General features: G+C 36.5%; 1 protein-coding gene across 4 annotated transcripts in view; it reads right to left on the bottom strand.

Annotated features, from left to right (window-relative positions):
• Positions 1-19418, bottom strand: part of KCNH8 (potassium voltage-gated channel subfamily H member 8) — a 175552-nt gene that overhangs the window by 53682 nt on the left and 102452 nt on the right. For 3 of the 4 annotated variants that reach the window (XM_032108385.1, XM_032108376.1, XM_032108399.1), the window contains exons 6-8: positions 19247-19404; positions 17540-17581; positions 13884-14091 (exon numbers count right to left, since the gene is read on the bottom strand). In XM_032108385.1, the coding sequence (XP_031964276.1) occupies positions 13884-14091; positions 17540-17581; positions 19247-19404 (408 nt within the window). The remainder of the gene's footprint in view (positions 1-13883; positions 14092-17539; positions 17582-19246; positions 19405-19418) is intronic. The other variant, XM_032108392.1, reaches the window with a different exon arrangement.

Consider the following 19418-nt stretch of genomic DNA (forward strand, 5'->3'; position numbering starts at 1 on the left):
TGGGATTTCCAACATCTCTGGTTGATCACTCTTAGGCATGTTCATGGCTTAAAAATGGTAGGGCAAAAGGCCCGATATTAAACACTTGCAATGATAGCATTTTATTAGAAAACAATGTAGGAAAGATATATTTTAAAATATTTAGTTAGCAACAAGTTAGAAGAGTCAGAAGTCCGGCATATCTTCCACCTAATGCAAAATCCTACATAAACACTCTACAAAACACAGTGCGGATGAATTAACAACAACTTCACACATTTCAAGCCCTGCACATTTCTAGCCAGAATCTAATATAGTTTATGCATTAAATCTTAGAATTTCTGGATGATGTCCTATCTTCTTTTGTCTGCAAAATAAAGTCTTGCGCTTTCACTTTTTCCCCTGCTGTGAGAAATCCCTGAGGAACAGCCCAGATAGAGTTTCACAGTCAGAGCCCCAGATGTTTCTTAAAGTTGGTAGGTAATTAATGTGAATTAGATATTTACATTTCTTCTACACCGTGGCAAAATATTGTCTTTCCAGAGAACTTCCTTTGTGCTTACAAGTAGAGTTTATTCTGGTGAGAGAAGAAAGAAAGGAGTGGCACTGGGGGGAGAGGCTCCTTTGGGCAGGGCTCCAGGACAGTCTCCTAAAAGCCAGCTAATGCTCTGCATGAACATAGAGGTTATCACCTCTATAAGGCTCTGGGTGAGTTGTCCCTCTCACCCCTATGCTGTGTTGCTGCCTTGCTGCCTCATAAGGCTACAGATTGCATCTCTGGGACATGCAGCTGGCATTCTGTGGATGGCTAAACCAATCAGACAGATCCGTTGCTCATATTTATGAGGAAGACCGCAATATAGCTCCATACCAGTCTCACAGTTTAATGTAATAAAGATTCCCCTTACAGCAGAGATATATTTATTCCAAGGTAGAGACCTGTCTATATTACATATAAGAGCTATGTATAAGAATTTGAAGAGCTGACTCAGCAGACCTGCAAGGAAAACATTCCTCTTGATATTTTATGATAGTTCTCTAAACATTTAGACTGTGTTGCAAAGAAGCTCCAGTGTACATGGTCAGTCCACCCTCATTACTGCAGAACTAGGTCATAAATTCCTTCAGCCTCATTTATCAAGGGGTCAGTAAATTTAGAAAAGGAATGTTCTTGAAACTCTTCTCTGTGATAAGTTAGTACATTTCTTCTCAACAGTAATTTGTCAGATGGCTATGTTAGAATATGTGGGAGATTTAAATCCCTCTTGCTTTTGCAAGTCAGCAGTTTACTCTCTCTTCCCCACATCACTGAATCACAGAATCAACTAGATTGGAAAAGACCTGGGAGATCATCAGATCCAAAGAAAGGACAAGATGGGGAAATTTTCAATCAACTTCTTGTGACAGTAACAGACAATACATGCAAAGCACTTGCTATAGATAATTATTACTATTAAAATTTTTATTGTTACTAGGAATAGTTTACAAACAGCTCTAATGCCATTAATATATTTGGAGTGAAGAAAAATACCTTTTCATTTTTTTAAAAAATTGTCTTGCTTTATTCTCCCCAGTATCTTTTCCCAGGGTTCTTACACTAAAAGAAATTAGTAGCGTAAGTAAGTTAGCTACTTTTTTTGTAATATAGTATAATGTTAATTTAATTTTTAGACTACAGGTAAACCATACAAATCTAAACATATAGGTAATTTGAGAAATGAAATTGCAAGGCCATAATCAGAAGTATATAAATCACGTGAATATCATCTTCTTTAAGGAGATGCTCACACTGTCACTGCACAGAGTTTCAGTATCTAACATTTCTGCTCCTTAGGCAAACTGGCTGCTACTGTCCTTTTCCAGGCTATTAAATGCCTTGCAGCTAAGCTTGGAATTAGACACGTTTGTGCTCGTTGTCCGTTCAGTGCAAAGAGCACGTCCATCTATGCCCCCTTTGCTTCCCTGTGCTCCATAGGTCTGTACCCATCTGTTAGAGCTTTTCTTATCTTATATTTAGACTATAATATCCTCTTGGGCAAGAGCAGCCTTTTTATCCTGTGTTAATTCAGCAATGGAGACAAGAGGGCCTTGACCCATGAGTAGCATCCCAGGTGTTCCTGCAATGAAATTTATGGTAATGAGGGTTTTTTTTTTATGGTGTCAGCTAAAGAGTTAGAAACCTGTTTTGCAGTTTTATGCATTTGGAGTCCAAATTATGCCAAAAAGGTTTTGAGCTACTACAGGCAGGATATTCATGTCTTTTTTAAGAAATAAGCATTCTCCTCCATAAGCAATATAGATGATTTTAAAATGAAACCTTTATTATCAAAATATGACAAAATATCCCACACAACAAAGCCTTGCAGAATGTTAAGTTTTAAAGTTGCTAACAAAATTTTGTGTCCAAATGTGTGCATCATGGCATAGTTGGTAAATTAATCTCACCTCTACCCTGCTGTTCTCACCTGCCCAGGTTTCGCCATCAGAGAAATACAGACTGAAGTCTTTCAGTTCTTATGACAATTTCTCAGTCCTAAGAGTTAATGTATTAAAGTTCTGATTCAGAATCTGCAAGTAAATTCTCATGGAGGTAATGACAGTGATAACCAATACCTTAAAATCTTTGTAAAAAAACCCAGTACTGTTTATCTGCAACAGCAAGATATCAAGAGGACTATATTTTTTTAGAAAAACAGTGCAATATGCTACACATATTTTATATTTTCATTCTGACTACCAGCAGTCTGCAAGAGTAGAGCTGTTTACTTCCAGACTCTGCTGTAAGGGTCCTCTCTGCTTTTTAAATCTGAGTAATACAAGAAGTGGTCCCTCATAGGTGGTACCTTCCCCTCTCCTGCCATCTTCCCCACTCCAGAAATCAAGCCAGCTTTCAGCACCTCCTATCTGTTCAAATGCAGTCTCCCAGCTTGGCAAAACAGGGCCAGAAGCCTCAGCATGGAAACTGTTTCCTTTTGTAGGTCTAACTACAAATGAAATTGCAATTCAGAATTGCAATAAAACCATGCTGATTTCCATCTGACTGGCCTGCATAATCACACAGGAGATGATAATGACAGCACAGAGTTCAGTTTGGGTCAGTATAGACTGCTGCAGTCTACATGACATCCATTTCTCCTTGTCTTCTGTATTAATAACATCCATGCTGGTTAGATAACAGCTAAGTATGTTAACCCTTGCTACAATCCCCTCCTTGCTTGCTCCACAGTTTTTACAGCATTGTCTAAGTATTTTCCTTTGTGTTCTTATCTAAGGAGCCACCGTGTTGTACAGGGACCTGTGTCTGACAGGCAGCCATATGATAAATGGTATTAGGACTTTATTTGCTTTTGACTTGTCTTATTTTTTTGTTCCTTGATTCTACAACACAAATAACATTTTTCAATTTGTTCTTTTATTATGCACCACTTGAATCAAGGAAGTTTAGATCCAAACATATTTGAATTTGGGAGGAGGAAATCAACAACAGGGAATATTTCACTCCAGATTGTATCTAAAGATAATAAAAAAACCCAAGAACTTGCAGTATAATAAGGGCTTGATGTAAAGAAAGAGTAAAAAGTGAAGAAGAAAGGTGGTGACTTCATGGAAAAGCACACAATGTTTTTAAAGTTGCAGCAGTTCTGAGATATTACATCTGTGTCTGCAGATATGACAGGTCTTTTTGAAGTGAGTGACATAAGGGAATCCTAAGCGTTAGTATTTTTATCTCTAGCTCTCTTAAACCTGACAATGAAAAACAATTTAAAATAATTAGGTATAATTACTTTTACAGAATGTGGCTTGTGTAAAACTTTATATGCTGCAGAATTCATTGACATACTCTCACAGCTTCACATTGGCTTCTTTGGCTGAAAGTAGTTACTAGTTAACTTTGAGCACTGTAGCCTGAAAGTACAAAAGGAACAGAAATATTTTCCAAGGTATAGGAAAATGGAAGAGAGCCTGGAAAGAAAAGACTCTTGAATAATTTCTTCATTTCTGTACAGAAATCATTTTCTATTCTGGCAGCAGAAAACCCTTCTTTTATCAAGCACCTGCTCGGGTAAAGGGCAGAGAAAAAAGGATAGATAAATAAATAGGAAATAGGAATATATGCAAAGGACATCTTTAGATTAAAAATTTAAGGCATGCTTGTGCTACAGAAGAAAAGAAAAGTTATTTTAGTCATTATGGGATGTCTTCGGAATGCAACACGGCATTCTAACACCCTAGGATCTCTACCTGCGTGATGGGGCTGAGAGGCAGACCAATCACATATTGAAGCAGCTGCTGAAAAGATTTCAAAATTTATAGCAAAGTCTTTGTGGGTTTAAACTGGATTGAAAAGGTACAGTTTGAACAGCCTAGACATGAGTTTCAAAACAGAAGTAGAAATTTCTAAGAAATCCTAACAGAACTTCCTATTACACTAATGTGTAAGAGACACTAATGTTTTAACAAACTGTACAAAGCTCTCTGAGGAGGGTAGTGTAACCCTAGAACAAGCTACCCAGCCAAGGTTTGCAGGACTTGGATGGAGCAAGCCGTGTTTACCGCGTGTTATAGTCCTGGTTCAACTATCTGGCTGGTTTAAATGAACCCCAGAGGCTCTCTGCAGCCAAGAGTTCTACAGTTCCAAGTACAGCAGTTAAGGGTTAAAGACTCTGACGTAACTTCAAATTTTCTGAACAGAGCTTTTATGCACAATATGTTCAACTTCCAATAAATTATACTTTCTGGTGTTCGCATTATAGAAGCCATGTGGAAAGATCCTGGTGTTATTTTACCTCTTGGGACTATCCCTTCTTCTGGGGTGTTTACTAGGCAGATTTTTCCCCTACGTGTGGCTCTGAGAATTTCTATTATGGTTGCAGAAATTTGTCCAGATACAGCTTCTGCACTGAGATAAAAACTGCTTTGTAGAATTAATAAATGATACATAGGTAATCTGTTGTTTGACACAGCAGGACACTTTGTCAAATCTCAGGGGCTTCATCCGCATGCCAGATTTTTACCTTTGACTTAAAAACTGTCCAAAATTTTTTCTACTAGTTACAAAATCTTGGAAATATTTTAATAATGATGTAAAAATTTAACACTCCATTTAATAAGCTACTTTCATGCCTGTTTTTTTCTGGGCTTCAAATCCAAGAGGGCATCTCATTCCTGTGGTATTTGGTGATTGCTAAAGTGGTGGTTCAATCAGAAGGCAAAGTAAGGTAAAGGTAAAGGAAAATACAGTTTAATCAAGGAACTGAGCCTGCAGGAAAGAACAGCAGGGAAGAATAGCAGAATAAAACTTACTAAAGCCCAGAGCAGCTAAAATACAAATTGGTATTAATCTAAATGCAAAAGGACTGTTTCAGTTCAGCTCAACAAATGGTATTTTGGTTTCACTCACCTGCACCTCAAAAACAGTGGTTTGAGTTTACAAACAGAAAACTGAATAATTTCCACAAACTTAATTTCTATGAATATTTTAAAATATAAATTTATATTTTAAATCCTGACAAGGTCTAGTATACACTGCTCTGAAAAGAGGGATTTTCATAAAGAAAACCTCTTGTAGAAAGTATATTGATATATGGTTTATATTTATTTATATAATATGTATTTATCATACAAAACAGGCAAAAAAAGTAGGGCCAGGATTTCAGATAAGCCATTCCAAGACCTTAATTTGTAAGTATAGGTCTTTACCATATGCAGACAGGTTTCCACACATACTTCCTGCATATGTTCTGGTGATTACAGTTTTGCACATAAAACCCCCTTGCAGCAGTTACATTTCTCTGTCTCCAATCTCACAGACTTACAGACACAGAAAATACTATGTGCCTTTGCTTGTACTGTACTAAAATAATGAATATTTATGTTTATCTGCAAACAGGATTTCTTCAAAAGCCAGATGAACTTTGTCTCATTTGTACCTTATTCAAAAGTCTAACCCAATTAGAGAAAAAAAAAAATTTCTTTCATTAATATTCCACACCATAAGCTTCTCCAAATTTGGCCTCATATATAGTATTTCACACCAGAATTATTTTCACCATTCAGGTAAGGTATCCAGCAGATTTTAAATAAATATTTTTCGTTGTTTTGAATTACACGAGTACATTAATTCTAATTTCTTCATGTTTTTAATGATTTTATCTATATTCATTCTAACAAGGCTAGATATTGTGAACCTTAAAAAATTCATGGAAAATTTACACATTGCGTGTATAATAAAAGTGTTACTTTCACAGAGGAGTAAAACTCTTAAGGATTAAAAAAGGCAATAAAATTATCTAAAAGAATTTTAGTGTTAAATATTCTCCTGGGATTAAAATTTTCTGTTTGAACTGCTTTAGAGTGTTTCACCACTATGTAATGCTTCAGTATTTTGGTATATCCTTGTCTTTTTCAAAGTATGTGCAATGAAATAAGTACTGTTTGTAGTAATTTTTAAGATGAGTACTTTGAAAAGTTTCATAGCTTCAAAGTGATCATCTTGTAAGGTTGTCTAGTTTATTCCTATTTATTATTTCTGTATGACACTCCAGGGGCTAATTATTTTATAGTGTTGCAAGAAACAACCCAAATTAGTTAGCTGAGTCTCTCAGATATTGATACCCCAAAATACTTCACAAGAGTGGTAACCATCAACCATTTCCTTCAAATATTAATTAGAAGTGATTTTCAGCCCTACATCCCACTAAAAAAAAAAAAAATAGGTGAGTATACAGGAATTTCTATTCCACACAACAATGGACCTTCAATACAGGTACCAAAGGTCAACAGAGCACTACAATTCATTTTGCTAAATTGAAAATACCAGCACTCATGCATGGCATAAGTATATTTTTAAATTCTTTTTCTTAAAGATGCCTCTTCAAAATGAGGAAGGACGATAGGTCCAGAGGAATGTGTTCTGTTACTACTAATGACAAAAAATGAAGAAAACTGATAATCAAGAACATAGTGAAGCAGAGTGGAAGAGAAATTAAAATCAAACATGCAGGTACAGAGATGACAGACTGAAGTGAACAATTGATCACTGCTAGCGAATGATGTGCTGTGTGATGTAGTCAGCATGATGTTCTTTCCTGCTCTGCACAAGGATTCATAAATCTACACATGTCAGTTCTAACCTGATGGATATGTGTGTTTGGAGCAGTGAAACCAGATCAATATTTTACAGTGGGACACAGTTCTCTTGGCTGAGATCCTTGGAAATTTACAAGTGCTCTTTCTGGCAGTGAGGAGGATTCACTTAGTTCTTACAGTGCCACGAAACAAACTGAACTGTGGTTCCCACTAAAGCAGACCAGGGAGTGCTGGGCACCTGTGCCGAACCTTGCCATCTGCCAGACAGCACGAGAGCAGGTGCCAGCTGCAGCCTTTCCCAAGACTCCAGCTGCACTTCATTAGTACTGGCTCTTCACAAGCTGAACATTTGTTGAAATTACTGGAAGCTGTTTTGATGTGGGTCCAGGCTCAAACTCCAGAAGGTAGGTCTGCAATACAGAAGTAGGTACATGTACCTGCATGCACCAAACACTTCCATCATATGGGTCCAAAACCTGATCATTCCTTAGCACTACAGTTTTACCATGTGTCTTCTCTTAGATGATTTTCTTGACAATCCCTGGGGATTTCTTGACACTACCTGGGGATTTATGATCACACAAAATCTCAGTTTTCATATTTTTTTTCAAAATAAGTTCCTGGTTGCCACTGTTGCTAAGAATGTTAAGAACATGAGTCTCATAGGATTCCAAAGCAGACTGATACTCACACATTTTAAAAATCTCATTATTTTTCATATTTTTTGTTATGGTTTTTGAGTGCTCAGATTTAGTACAAAATACTCATGACACATTCAAACCCAAGTTTTTAATCCTTCAGCAGAAGGAAATGTTGTACAGAGACAAAGCCAGAATGATCTAAGATCATTAATAGTGAAGACAATTCCTATATAAAAAAGAAGAAAAATAAACACCAAGCCTCTATCTCAACTTTCATACCAACTCTTCTCTCATGTCTATCCATTTAAGTAATTTTTTTGCAAAAATATATTCATATTTCCCTGCTTCTACAGTACATTCTGAGACTTAGTATAATATGAAAACACTAGGAGTCAAAAATTAATTATTGCTTTGACAAATTATGTATTGTATTGATCATGAATGGAAATAATGGCACTGATATTTCAAATATGATTTCTACTTTTATTTGCCCCATGGTTATGCTGGGTTGTTAGTTCACTAACATACATTATTTGTGGAAGAACTGGGAGATACACACATACGTAAAAATAGACCTATGACATTTCTGAAAAGAGGAGAGCCTGTGTTTTAACCTGAATAAATATAACAATGCCACAAGTATCTATTGTCAAGGATATACTTAAATCGGTACCTTCAGAATTCCTGGCAAAATTGCTCAGGACCTTGTGAAAACTAAAACCTTCTGCCTCTGGTTTCTTAGCATAAACTAGGAAAAAGCTTCCTGGCACTAAAACTTCCCAGACTATTGAAACTCAAGAGAATCGCAGGTAAATGTCTCTCTTAATAGATATTCCAGCTTGACGCTGACTTACAAAATTCTGAAAAGAGTGTAGCAACCTGGGGACCATGAAGGACTTGGGCAGAATTTTGGAACCTGAGCTCAAGATTTTAACCTAAAGTTTGCATCTAAGACATAGGACACCTACATTTTGGAAAACCCATTTCAGCCAACTTCTGCATCAGGCCAGAAGTGCCACAATCTTTACATGATTAAGACACTTGGAGATTCTCTCCTGTCTGCACTTGGTGGGGATCTTTCAGTCACCTTGTCCCTGCATCTAAATTTCCTGAAGGACTCAGTGGGAAGGGTAGTTTTTGAATTCAGGCTGTTCACTTCAGCCCAACATGAGACTTTTAATACTTGAGTGAAAGACCCTGAAGGCACAGCCTTGTTTTCAGCATTTCCAACTGGCACCACTCAGGTCCTGTGCACCTTTTTCTGTACGTAACTCTGGCACTGAGAGCTAATTGCGGGTATTCACTGGGAGTCAGGATCCAAGTCCTTTTGAAAGCTCTGACTGCAAGAGTGTGATAAACAAAAGATGTGTGGGAGGTTTTATACTGCAGAGGATGTGAAACTACAGTGGTTCAGCCACAACTGTGTTCTTGTTTTTGAAAGTGCTATAAATTAAAAAACTAATAGAAAATGATTAAAAACCTGAGATGAAACTTGAGGTATTCATTGAAATAAAGATTTAAATAGCTGAAGAACAATACTCTTTACAGGCCTGATTTTAAAGCTTATTCCAAAGTTCATTTATTATGTATAAAAAACCAGCTATTTTTGTACTGTATTTTGCATTGATAACAACCCCTCCATAGTCAAAATGTTGTGTTACTGTACGACTAACAAAAAGTTACAGCTAATATTCTGGTGGACAGGAAGGAATTTTTTTTGAGACAGTGGCACAAATTATACCTGACAGTTTTGACTATCTAAGGGAGCCAGCATCCTGACTCTTGGCCCTCTCCTAATCTCCTCACTACACTCAAGACAGTCGGGTTTCAACAACTCACATGGTTCTCACAGAATGAATGCCTTCATCAACAGGAAATATTTTCAATATTATCTGTTTCTCATAGAGACAGATAGAAAAATAACTTTCTCATATATAATAAGAACTTGAATATCTCAGAATATATTAACACAAAATAGCAGTCAGCAAATAAAGAGCCCATGCCTAAATCTGATGCCAGCTAAACTATAGAAATGGGAGCCAATGGCATTGGAGTGTTAGGATGAGCCAGGAACCTAAACACAGTCTAGCCTCTACTCCGTGTCAGCTAACAGAAAATTAATCTTATTTTTACAGGTTGGTGAAGACCATACCATATCTCAGGGAGACATCTGTTTCACCAGTGAGAACAAATGAGGGGAACAAGGTGAAATGTAACAGAGAGGGACCTGAAAACGCCAGAAGGGAAAAGCAGGACAAGAACTGTATCACTGTCTCCTGTGGGTGGGAATGACGTGTCCAGGAGTCATGGTTTTATCAGACATTAGAGTCAAGATGCTGTACATGGAATAACTCTTTCCCAAGATGGGAGAACTTGCTGAGGTAAAGGTTTCCAGCATCTAAAAGCAGTGGCCATACTGTGTATCTTCCAAATAATGTAATCAGTTAAATCTAGCAGTACTGGAGCTAAGCAAGAGATCTAGTTTTTAACATTATGCTACACTGATATTTGTCTGAGTGCCACCACATCCTGACAGCTCATCAATAATAGACCCAGACACTACACCTCTCTCACCGTGCAACCACGTGGCTAAATTTGTGAATGTAACCATGTTTTTAAATTATTTGCAATGGGACTGTTGCCCGAATGAGGACAAAAAGTGAAATAAAGGCTTACAATTCGGTCCAGTAAGAACAAAGCAAATGCCATTTTCAGTTCTGGGTATTTTCATAGGAACAACTTTATCACTCCCATTGCCCCAATCCAAATGCAAATCAAGCACCACATTTGTTTAAATTAGCTGGAGAAATAGATACACAGAAGCAAATGCTGCTGGATCTGGGCTATGGTGCATATCTGATGGCACAGCAAGGTTCAAAGTATTATGTTAACAGTACTGCAGCTTTAAATTGTTTGCTTTAAGTGTTATCAAACCTCGGTCCTGAAATCTGTGCTACAGGCTTTCTGAGGAAGCACTAAATGGAGTAAATAAAAGCTAAAAGCTTTTTTCTTCCTCTGACTCTCTCCCCAAAAATAGCAGCAAACATGAAAAGCAAATTAATCTTCTTTTCATTCCAGACATAATTTTCCTTTCTTAGAACAAACCCCTTCCTATATTTCAGCTCTTACATACATTTCAGCGTCCATACTCATGGTGCCGTACTCATTTTTTCAGGTGGACATTGCTTGAGACATTCCAGTGAAGAATAAAAAGTAGGATTTCCAAGGAAGTGACACACTTTTTTCATTACAAAAAGTATAGGAATTATAATTTTTGTATGGTATTTTTTAATGTCGTCCATTAGAAAGCCTCTTCATGGCTGGAATAAACTTTGTGTACGATGCATTGATGGAAACTTGAGTCTCCAGTTCTGGTATTAATGTATTGAAATTAAAAGTTAAAAAATTAAAACCTGTAAGTATAAAAGTAAGGAACATATCCTACTGCTTTGCCTGCAGCAAGATATCTCTTTTACATGCTCTCCAAAACAGCACATATTTTTCAGCTGAGGTCTTCCTTTAGGAGAACAAAATACCCTCAGTGTCTTGCAGTAATACTACCTTAACTGTACTCTAAGCAAGATTTCTCCTGTGTGCATTATTTGCTTATGATTTATTATGATTTCCAGATCTCATTTTACTTTGCTTAATCACTCATACTCTAAATTACACCTACCATTCTCCCCTCAAAATATCCCCAGCGTGGTTGCTATGAGGTGTAGTGAACTTGCCATTTGAAGTTTCCTTAAGGCGAAAAGAAAGGCTACCTGCATATAATCACCAGAATAGCAAAAGATACGCAGAGGACCAAGACTTAATTTCATTGGGTTTCATCAGCAAGCAGTTTGCATGTGGAGAGCAACAGAATTTATACTGATTGAAAAAATTACATTTTTACAGTGCAGATTACTGTAACACACATATATCAAACCAGGAGTCCCGTGGAAAAGAAATATATATGGACGAATTCTTGGTAGATGTTTCAGAGATGAAATTACATAATAACTTTTTGTGCTCACATATGCAACACATAAGCTTAACCAGAAATTTTGTCAGTGCTGGAGTGGTCTGTGCAAAACAACAGCATCGATATCTGGAGTTTTCTGAGCTCTTTTCTTTAAACCAGTATCTAATGCTTTAACATTTTAAAACCATTGCACTTAAAATACCCCAAACAAACAAAAAAATCCAAACAAATCCCCAAAGCTATAAATTATTTAACTTATCTCTAGAACTAATATCTGTAGGAGCATTACAGGAGTCATTGCAGTATAATTTTTATTATAAATTTATAGCATCTAAATATTTTAGAGACCATCCATGAAGGTGGTGGAACAGCCTTCCAGGCAAAAATGCAAACTCACACATTTAGAAAAAAAAAAACCTAAAAAAATCCCAATAAGCCCAATAGAAAAGCCCTTTTTCCGTATAAAAGGTGAAAGTGTGAGAGCACGCACTGCTAAGAAGTGCCTTGACCCATCCAGTGTAGAAGTGCACTGCCTAGAGGTGTCGAGGGAAGGCCCCTGATTGTCACAGGTCAAAGTAAGTTAGTGGTGAGGAGCTGTTAAGGAGTGCTTCCTTAGGAAGCTCACTGGAAGACGATCAGTGTGTGGTAACCCAGAAACAGCACTCTTCACAGAGACACAAGTGGGACTCCTGGGAAATGTCTATGTTCCAGTTAAACTGGGACTGGTTCTAATGAGGTTGTTGGGACATTTGGTTATTACTGCCACTGCCCAAGAATGGACAAAATGGTGAAGGTTAATATTTTCATAGTAGTAAATGCCAAGAGCACCAGGGTATATGAGGAGAGTTTTCTGAATGTGGCCCTGCCTGGGGGAAAAGGGAGCACAGCCAACAGCCCTACCCAGGGAGCAAGGATGCAGCCCATCATCATCATTTGGACTGCAATGAACGCTTTGAAAGCAGCTATTGTATGTGGCCTACATAAGCTGACAAAGTGCCTTAAGAGCTACTTCCCACCAGAGAGACATTATTATTATTATTACTATTATTATTATTACTATTATTATTATTATTATCTGGATTTGTTTCTCTGTTAGTGGTATTGGACCAATTTTTGCACAGTGGGCTTTCTTTGTGTATTCTCCTCTAGAGCTGCAGACTTTTCTTTCAGACATTTGCTCTCTATAAGGAGTTCAGCAGCAGGTCACAGACCTGGTTTACAAATGAAAAGATAAATAAACAACCATCTTAGAAGAAGAAGAAGACTCCACAAATCTTTAAGTAACCTATTGAAAAACTAGAAACACATATTTCTTGGACTTTATTCTTTTTCTCTTCCTGACCCAGTATCCTCCCTTCTCTGAGGTCAAGCACCTTTAGTATGACTATAATTTTTCCCTCAGATTTATCATTATTAGATGATATTTAGAGAGATGATAACAGGGTTAGGAGAAAAGAAATAAAGGAGATAAGAATCAGGCAATCTGCAGTCTGAATGCATATCACTGAGCCTTTGGTCACAGGTGTTTGCATTATTTCCCCCACACCAAATATTTTTTCTCTTGGGAAACTGCCTCACCTTTAGATAAACTTCATTTATGGAAGATGTTTCACTACAAAAAATGAAATGCTTAAAATCTAGAGCTAATCTGGAACACTCAATTAAATCAGAATGAATGCTGGAGTAGAAACTAAACATTGGACCAAAAATGAACATTCCATTGATAAACAGTCAATCAAAGCCTGAAAATCCCCTAAACAATAATTCCAAAGGGAGTTTTTAACCTGAAGACATTTCAGGGCCTATCTGTTTCAATGTACAGGAAAAAATCAGCACATTTGAGGGAATGCTTTTGTTGATGAATTTTCCTAATTTGCAAAACCAGGATGAGTTTTCTCATTTATGCTTTTACACGGTCTGTCTAGCCATTTCCTATACAGATCCTGAATTTTCCAAACTTTGAATCACTCTTAAAAATCTCAAATTCTTTTCTATTTTTTTCCAATTGATTTTTATTTTAACCTTTTTCAGATTGACCTGAAATTCAGAGTGCCAAACTCTTCCTTTTCTCTACAAACAGCACTAAACAATGGCATAAGATTGAACAAAACCTGAAATATTGAGTGACTTCTACACGTACTTTTATATATTTACATACATTTATGAATATATACACGTGTATGTATACATAGGAAGGAAGAACTTACCTATGTCCCAAGTAAGTGGGTTATTCTGTTCCATCTCCCTTTTCCCTATGACATACCAGATGCAGGCCATCCAGTGAGCAAGCAAGGCAAACATGGACATGAGAAGTGTGAGAACGATTGTGCTGTGCTGGGAGTAACGATCCAGCTTCTGAAGGAGACGCAAGAGGCGCAGCAGCCGCACTGTTTTTAGAAGGTGGACAAGGGAAACCTAGGAAAACAGGGAGAGAAAACCAATTGTCAGAAGCGAAACAACTTGCCAGCAGCTTTCTTCTATCACACAGTTCTCTTTTTTCAATGAAAGGATATTCTAAATCTCTGTGAAATTTTGTGCAGTCTTCATTCAGCTGCATAGCTGACTAGACTGAATCTTAAGACAGCAGAGAATAGAAAAGAAGATGCTTTAAAAAAAAGTGTTATATTTTGATGTGTAAATACATAATTATTATTTCTGATTTAAATCAAACAAACTTGAAATACTAGGCCTTTCATGTTGGTTTTTTTTCATGCAGTCTCCTTTCAGATTCAGCTTAAAAATTTGTGTTTGGGAAAAATGGGTTCTTCCCAGCTCTAGAAGAGAAATACAATTGTCAAACTGACCAATGTTCATCTGACCACAATATGAAACCACAAAATATATATCTCCAAGCACACGATGATTTTCAGCTTCAGCTAACAGTACACCTAATTTAACTGTCTAGGAGATGAAACCAGTTTATAATTTAGCATGGAAGAGGCAATAACGATGGCAGATATTTTGCAGAGCAATAAAGCAGAGAAGTCAGAGAAGGCTCAGATTTGTTCTTGAGATTTAAACCTGTGTTCAGGGACATGGGCATATTTTACTGCTCTGTACTAAGTAGTAGTCCCAAAAAGCTTTCATTAAAACTTCTAATACTGCTTCTTAAATTCCTTAACTAAAATATTATTGCCTTTCAAGTTTGTGTGGCAAAAGCAGCACCTAATCTATTCAGCACCCTAAGTATACTTCGGTTTATGAACTATATGGCTCTGGCCTTAGAGGAGTCCCAGCATAAAGGGAGCAGTCTCTGGATGACCCCATACCCTCCAGAGCATCCTGCAGCCTACATCCATACCATAGTGTGAGCAGCCCACAGTTTTGCTGGGATGTACTTGGCTCATGTTTCAGCTGTTGGGCAGAGTTAGCCAACAATATACAGATTAGGATCCAAATACTTTTAATGTGTTTGTCTAAGATTAAATAGACATAATTTTCATTAACAGTAAGCTTTTCTTTTCTTCCCTCATTAATGAGACAGTAGGATTAATGCCTGGTTGATACAGGATACCCACATCAGCTGGAAAAGAAACATCAGGCTTGACGTGTCTTGCCACAGCACTCCCAGAGCACAGTAATGAGCTCTCTCAAAAGCAAGTCTAAAAACACAGCCCAATCAATATCCTTTTGCTTTTGCTAATCCAGAATATCCTGAAGTTCAGCCTTTCTGTTTCTTTTACCAAAGCTAATAATTTGAATTCTAAAATTTATAGGTGTGCCTTTACTAACAGCCAGATCTGAGGTGACTGATAAATTCTGTAACATCAAGTGTTTTTGATTTGTTCAAAGACTTAACAACTCGTTTATTTTATTCCAGTCTCAGGAATTAAGTAGGTGGGAAACCTGTAAAGAAGACAATAAGAAATCTACAAGCAACATATTTTTTTTGTCAGTACAGTTTTTGGTACTGCATAAGTAATTCTCCCATGAGCCCCTTCAAACAGCAATATTTGCAGCCCATTATTTAATGTGGTTTTTTTTCTCACGAACCTTTAAATTATTTGTCATGTACATAGTAAGGAAAAAAAGAAAATCAACAAAAATATGACATTTTTTCAATATATGTTGTTAAAATAAGATCTGACATTTGAGCACACAAACATTTACAAGGTCATTTCTTGCATTTCTTTTCCTCATCTTATGTCATTCTCCATCTACAGTGTCAGGGAATTAGTTATGTCTGTGACCTTAAGCCCAAGAATATCTGCAAGTCTAGGGCAGAAGGCTGCAAAATATTTGGAGCAATTGCCATGTTTATATTACTACAATCATATAACTTTAATTTATAATTATTCTACAACTGCCATGAAACTATATCACCTGCCTCTGTTTCAGTGGTAATTCATTTCCCAAAGTCTCCTTTCCTTCTCTCTCATCAGCTTGTTTGAACCAAGCACAGTTCTGTTGCACTTATAACATAAATGTGTCCCTATTCACGACTGACTCTTCGAGGTGTTGTAGTAACATATGAACATTTGTATAATGATTTTGTATATAATGATTGTATATGTGCTATGGCCTACACATTGGAGCCTTCATCTTCCCATGGGAGCCTATGTTCTAAAACATCACAGTTAAATAATGATAACCTTGGTGAAATTATTTTTTCTTTGTTTTAGATTCCTGCAAAAAAGAAATTTCAAAAGGACTGTTAAAATTTTATGTGTGCCCTGCCAGTTATCAGTCTGGCCTAAATTCTGACCATTTTTTTTAAGCTACAGATATAAAGACAGTGAATCATATATCATAATACTCTTTTTAATGTGGAGGCATGTTTCATTTTAAGGCCTAAGGACTGCCCCATTTCAAAATGATTCCTGCATAAATTTGGACACAGATGTAATTAATCATGTATTATTGCACTGAATTTTCTCATTAGTCATGCCAAATGCTCTTCTGGTATTGTGCCCAATATGTCATTGGAAGATCTAAAATGCCATCAGGCATTTAGATTTTAAATCTTTTTCTATGTCACAAATTTAGGAAGACAAAATAAGGAGTCAGCACTCATACTTGTGCCTGCACAGATTTTTGTTTGCCCACAGATATAAAATCATCAAAATTTTCCATTTTTTTAATCATTTTAGACTAGCTGTGTTAACCTTTTTCTGTCAAAAGGACATGGACAAAATTTTATCTAACACAATCAGCATAGTCCTGAGAAGTACTGACAAAAAATAAAGTTGCTACAAACCAGTGATGGAATTCTCTGCTTGGAAGAATCATCTCCTACATAAAAAATAAATTAATGAAGAAACAGGATACGTTTTAAGAAATTACTAGTGTGAGAGATTTTTAATAATTTTTTGTCCACCTGATTAGTCGATTTTCCTCAACAAATGATACTCTTGTTCTGTAACCATGGATAGCTACTCAGAAAGGAGCAATTCAATCATTATAACTAGTGCTTAATGGCCTGGTTTTTAAGGCAACATTTGAAACCATATTTCCCCAAATTAAGGGATCCTTTTTGTCAGATGAACACAAGGATCGAAGGAGAAGGGCATGAACTGAGGATAGGCAGGAATGTGCCTGTGGTCTCAGATCTCCAAAGAGTCCCTGATTTTAATGGGAGGGCAGAATCCAGGCAAGGTGTAAAGGCAGTAGAGCCCACTCATACAGTTTCACTTTTGTTTCTTTTGAAATATATACAAAGAGAGCAAAAGACTCCACAGCATTTACATGCACTCTGGCTCCATCAGTCTCCAACTGGGGTATGACATATATGTGCCATACATACACAGGTATGTATGGCACTATACCTATAGCTTGCAGAATTTAGAGCGTCCCTAAAGGTTTGGCCTTTGTGCCAGGGCCTGAACAGCAAAGGAGTGAGATGCTCCCTGATGCCCCTTCTCACCGTTCTGTTGAGGCAACATCTGAAAGTCGATGAAGTGAAAATCTGAGAACAGATATGAGGAAATGGCTTATTAAATCATGAAGTCTGAAAACAGTATAATGTGATTAGCACCTCCCCCCGTTCTTGAAGCAGTTGATAAATCATTGTTATCTTGAGGATTATATTAAGAGTTGCCAAGTCTTGTCATGATAGGAGATATGATATAGTAAGGCACTGTGTTCCCATTAAAGAATCATATAGAGGTCTTATTAAGGGAAAAGTTTTAAAAGTAGGACAGGAGATGTGCATTAATCATATTATAGTAGCATTTTGCATATTGTGATATTTTAAGTGTAAAAATAATCATTAGATAGTACTTTCTTTTCCAGAATAAAGTATGGAAAGCGTATCAGTCCTTCCAGTGGGGTGGAAGAAAATGTTGTTGTTTTCAGTTTTTTTAAATTTTCTTTTTGAAAGAGAAGATAAACCTGGTGCTTTTAACGAAAAAGTATTAATGGAAATTAAACCAACAGCATTATGCTGGCTGTTTGGTTTGAATGTGAAGGATAAACTGAGATAGTAATGTATTTAAATAGATTACTCACCTTTTATAAAAAACCAGTGAACAATGTGAAACTATTAACTACCAGGTTTCAAAAGTTACTGCACTAGCAGCATTACATTGATGGTTCTTTATGTAATAAATGGCATGAAAAGGGAGTTCATTGAAGGAAATGGAACTAAATTATAAGATCAAACATCATACCTTACATGGGATCCTTCCTGACTAGTGTTATTCTATGCTGGCTTTTTTTCTGGTATGTGTCTATCCTATAATCTCTGTACTTGTCTGTAACTCACTTTTAATGAAATTGAGATTGAGTGCATCTGTTTACGAAAGATCAGAATTCTGGGAATTAGAAAGTGGACAGCTAAAAACCTTAGTCTCTTATGGCAAAAGTCCACAAAATTAAGAAACCTCTGCCGACATTTTTTTCAAAAACTGAACTTTCTGATTCAGAAGGGCAGGAGGTGTTTATATTTTTTTTTGGGGGGGGGGGGATTGTTTGCTTGTTTGTTTGTTGCAATTTTGCTTAATAGATCCTTACTCTACAAAACCTAATAGGGCTAGCAGAATAAAAACCTTTGTCTTAGCATAAGTAAGCCAACACAAATGTAACCCATCATAATTGTGACACCACCTGACATTAGAACAAATATTTTTCAAAGCAGATTAAGCCTTTTGACATTACATTCCTAAAAAAAATGAGTTAAAACCAAAGTCAATGACAATTTTAAGCAATACAAGTTAGAACACACAAAAAATTAGCAGTCATTTTTTCACTAAAATTCCCAGAAGTAAAGAGAAAGACGATTCCTGGCTAAATAAACATGCTGACTGTAACAATGATTTACTTTACCACAGTAAAAATTTATGAGTCTTGAAAAATGAAGGACTGAATTTATGCATCATAAGAGAGAAAAGCCATAGCAAACTGTATTTGAGTACAATAATTAGACATGAAGTTAACATAGATGCAACTGTTAACAAAGCAAAGATAATCTAATTTAAAAATTGGTACATCCAGTGTGAAAATACACCACAAAACTGTAAAAGACACCAAGGTATTTTAGTTAATTCAATTTTAGTCTCCAGGTCTGGGAAAAAAAACCCCACATCAACAAGCTCTTCTTGAAAAAAAATTAAGAAGACAGGTTAGTACTTACCACAGTGACGTTGAAAGCATAAAGAAGATCAAAAGGAAGTGCAGCAATTAAATCAATGATAAACCATGTAGTCACATAGTGGATGCAAATAGATCTTGCTTCAAATATCACTTGGCCAGACTTGCTGACATATGTTGTTCGGAAATTTAAAATAATATCTGCTTGACAAAGA

The sequence above is a fragment of the Corvus moneduloides genome, chromosome 1 (genome assembly GCF_009650955.1).
Source record: "Corvus moneduloides isolate bCorMon1 chromosome 1, bCorMon1.pri, whole genome shotgun sequence".
In the NCBI taxonomy this organism is placed as follows: domain Eukaryota; kingdom Metazoa; phylum Chordata; class Aves; order Passeriformes; family Corvidae; genus Corvus; species Corvus moneduloides.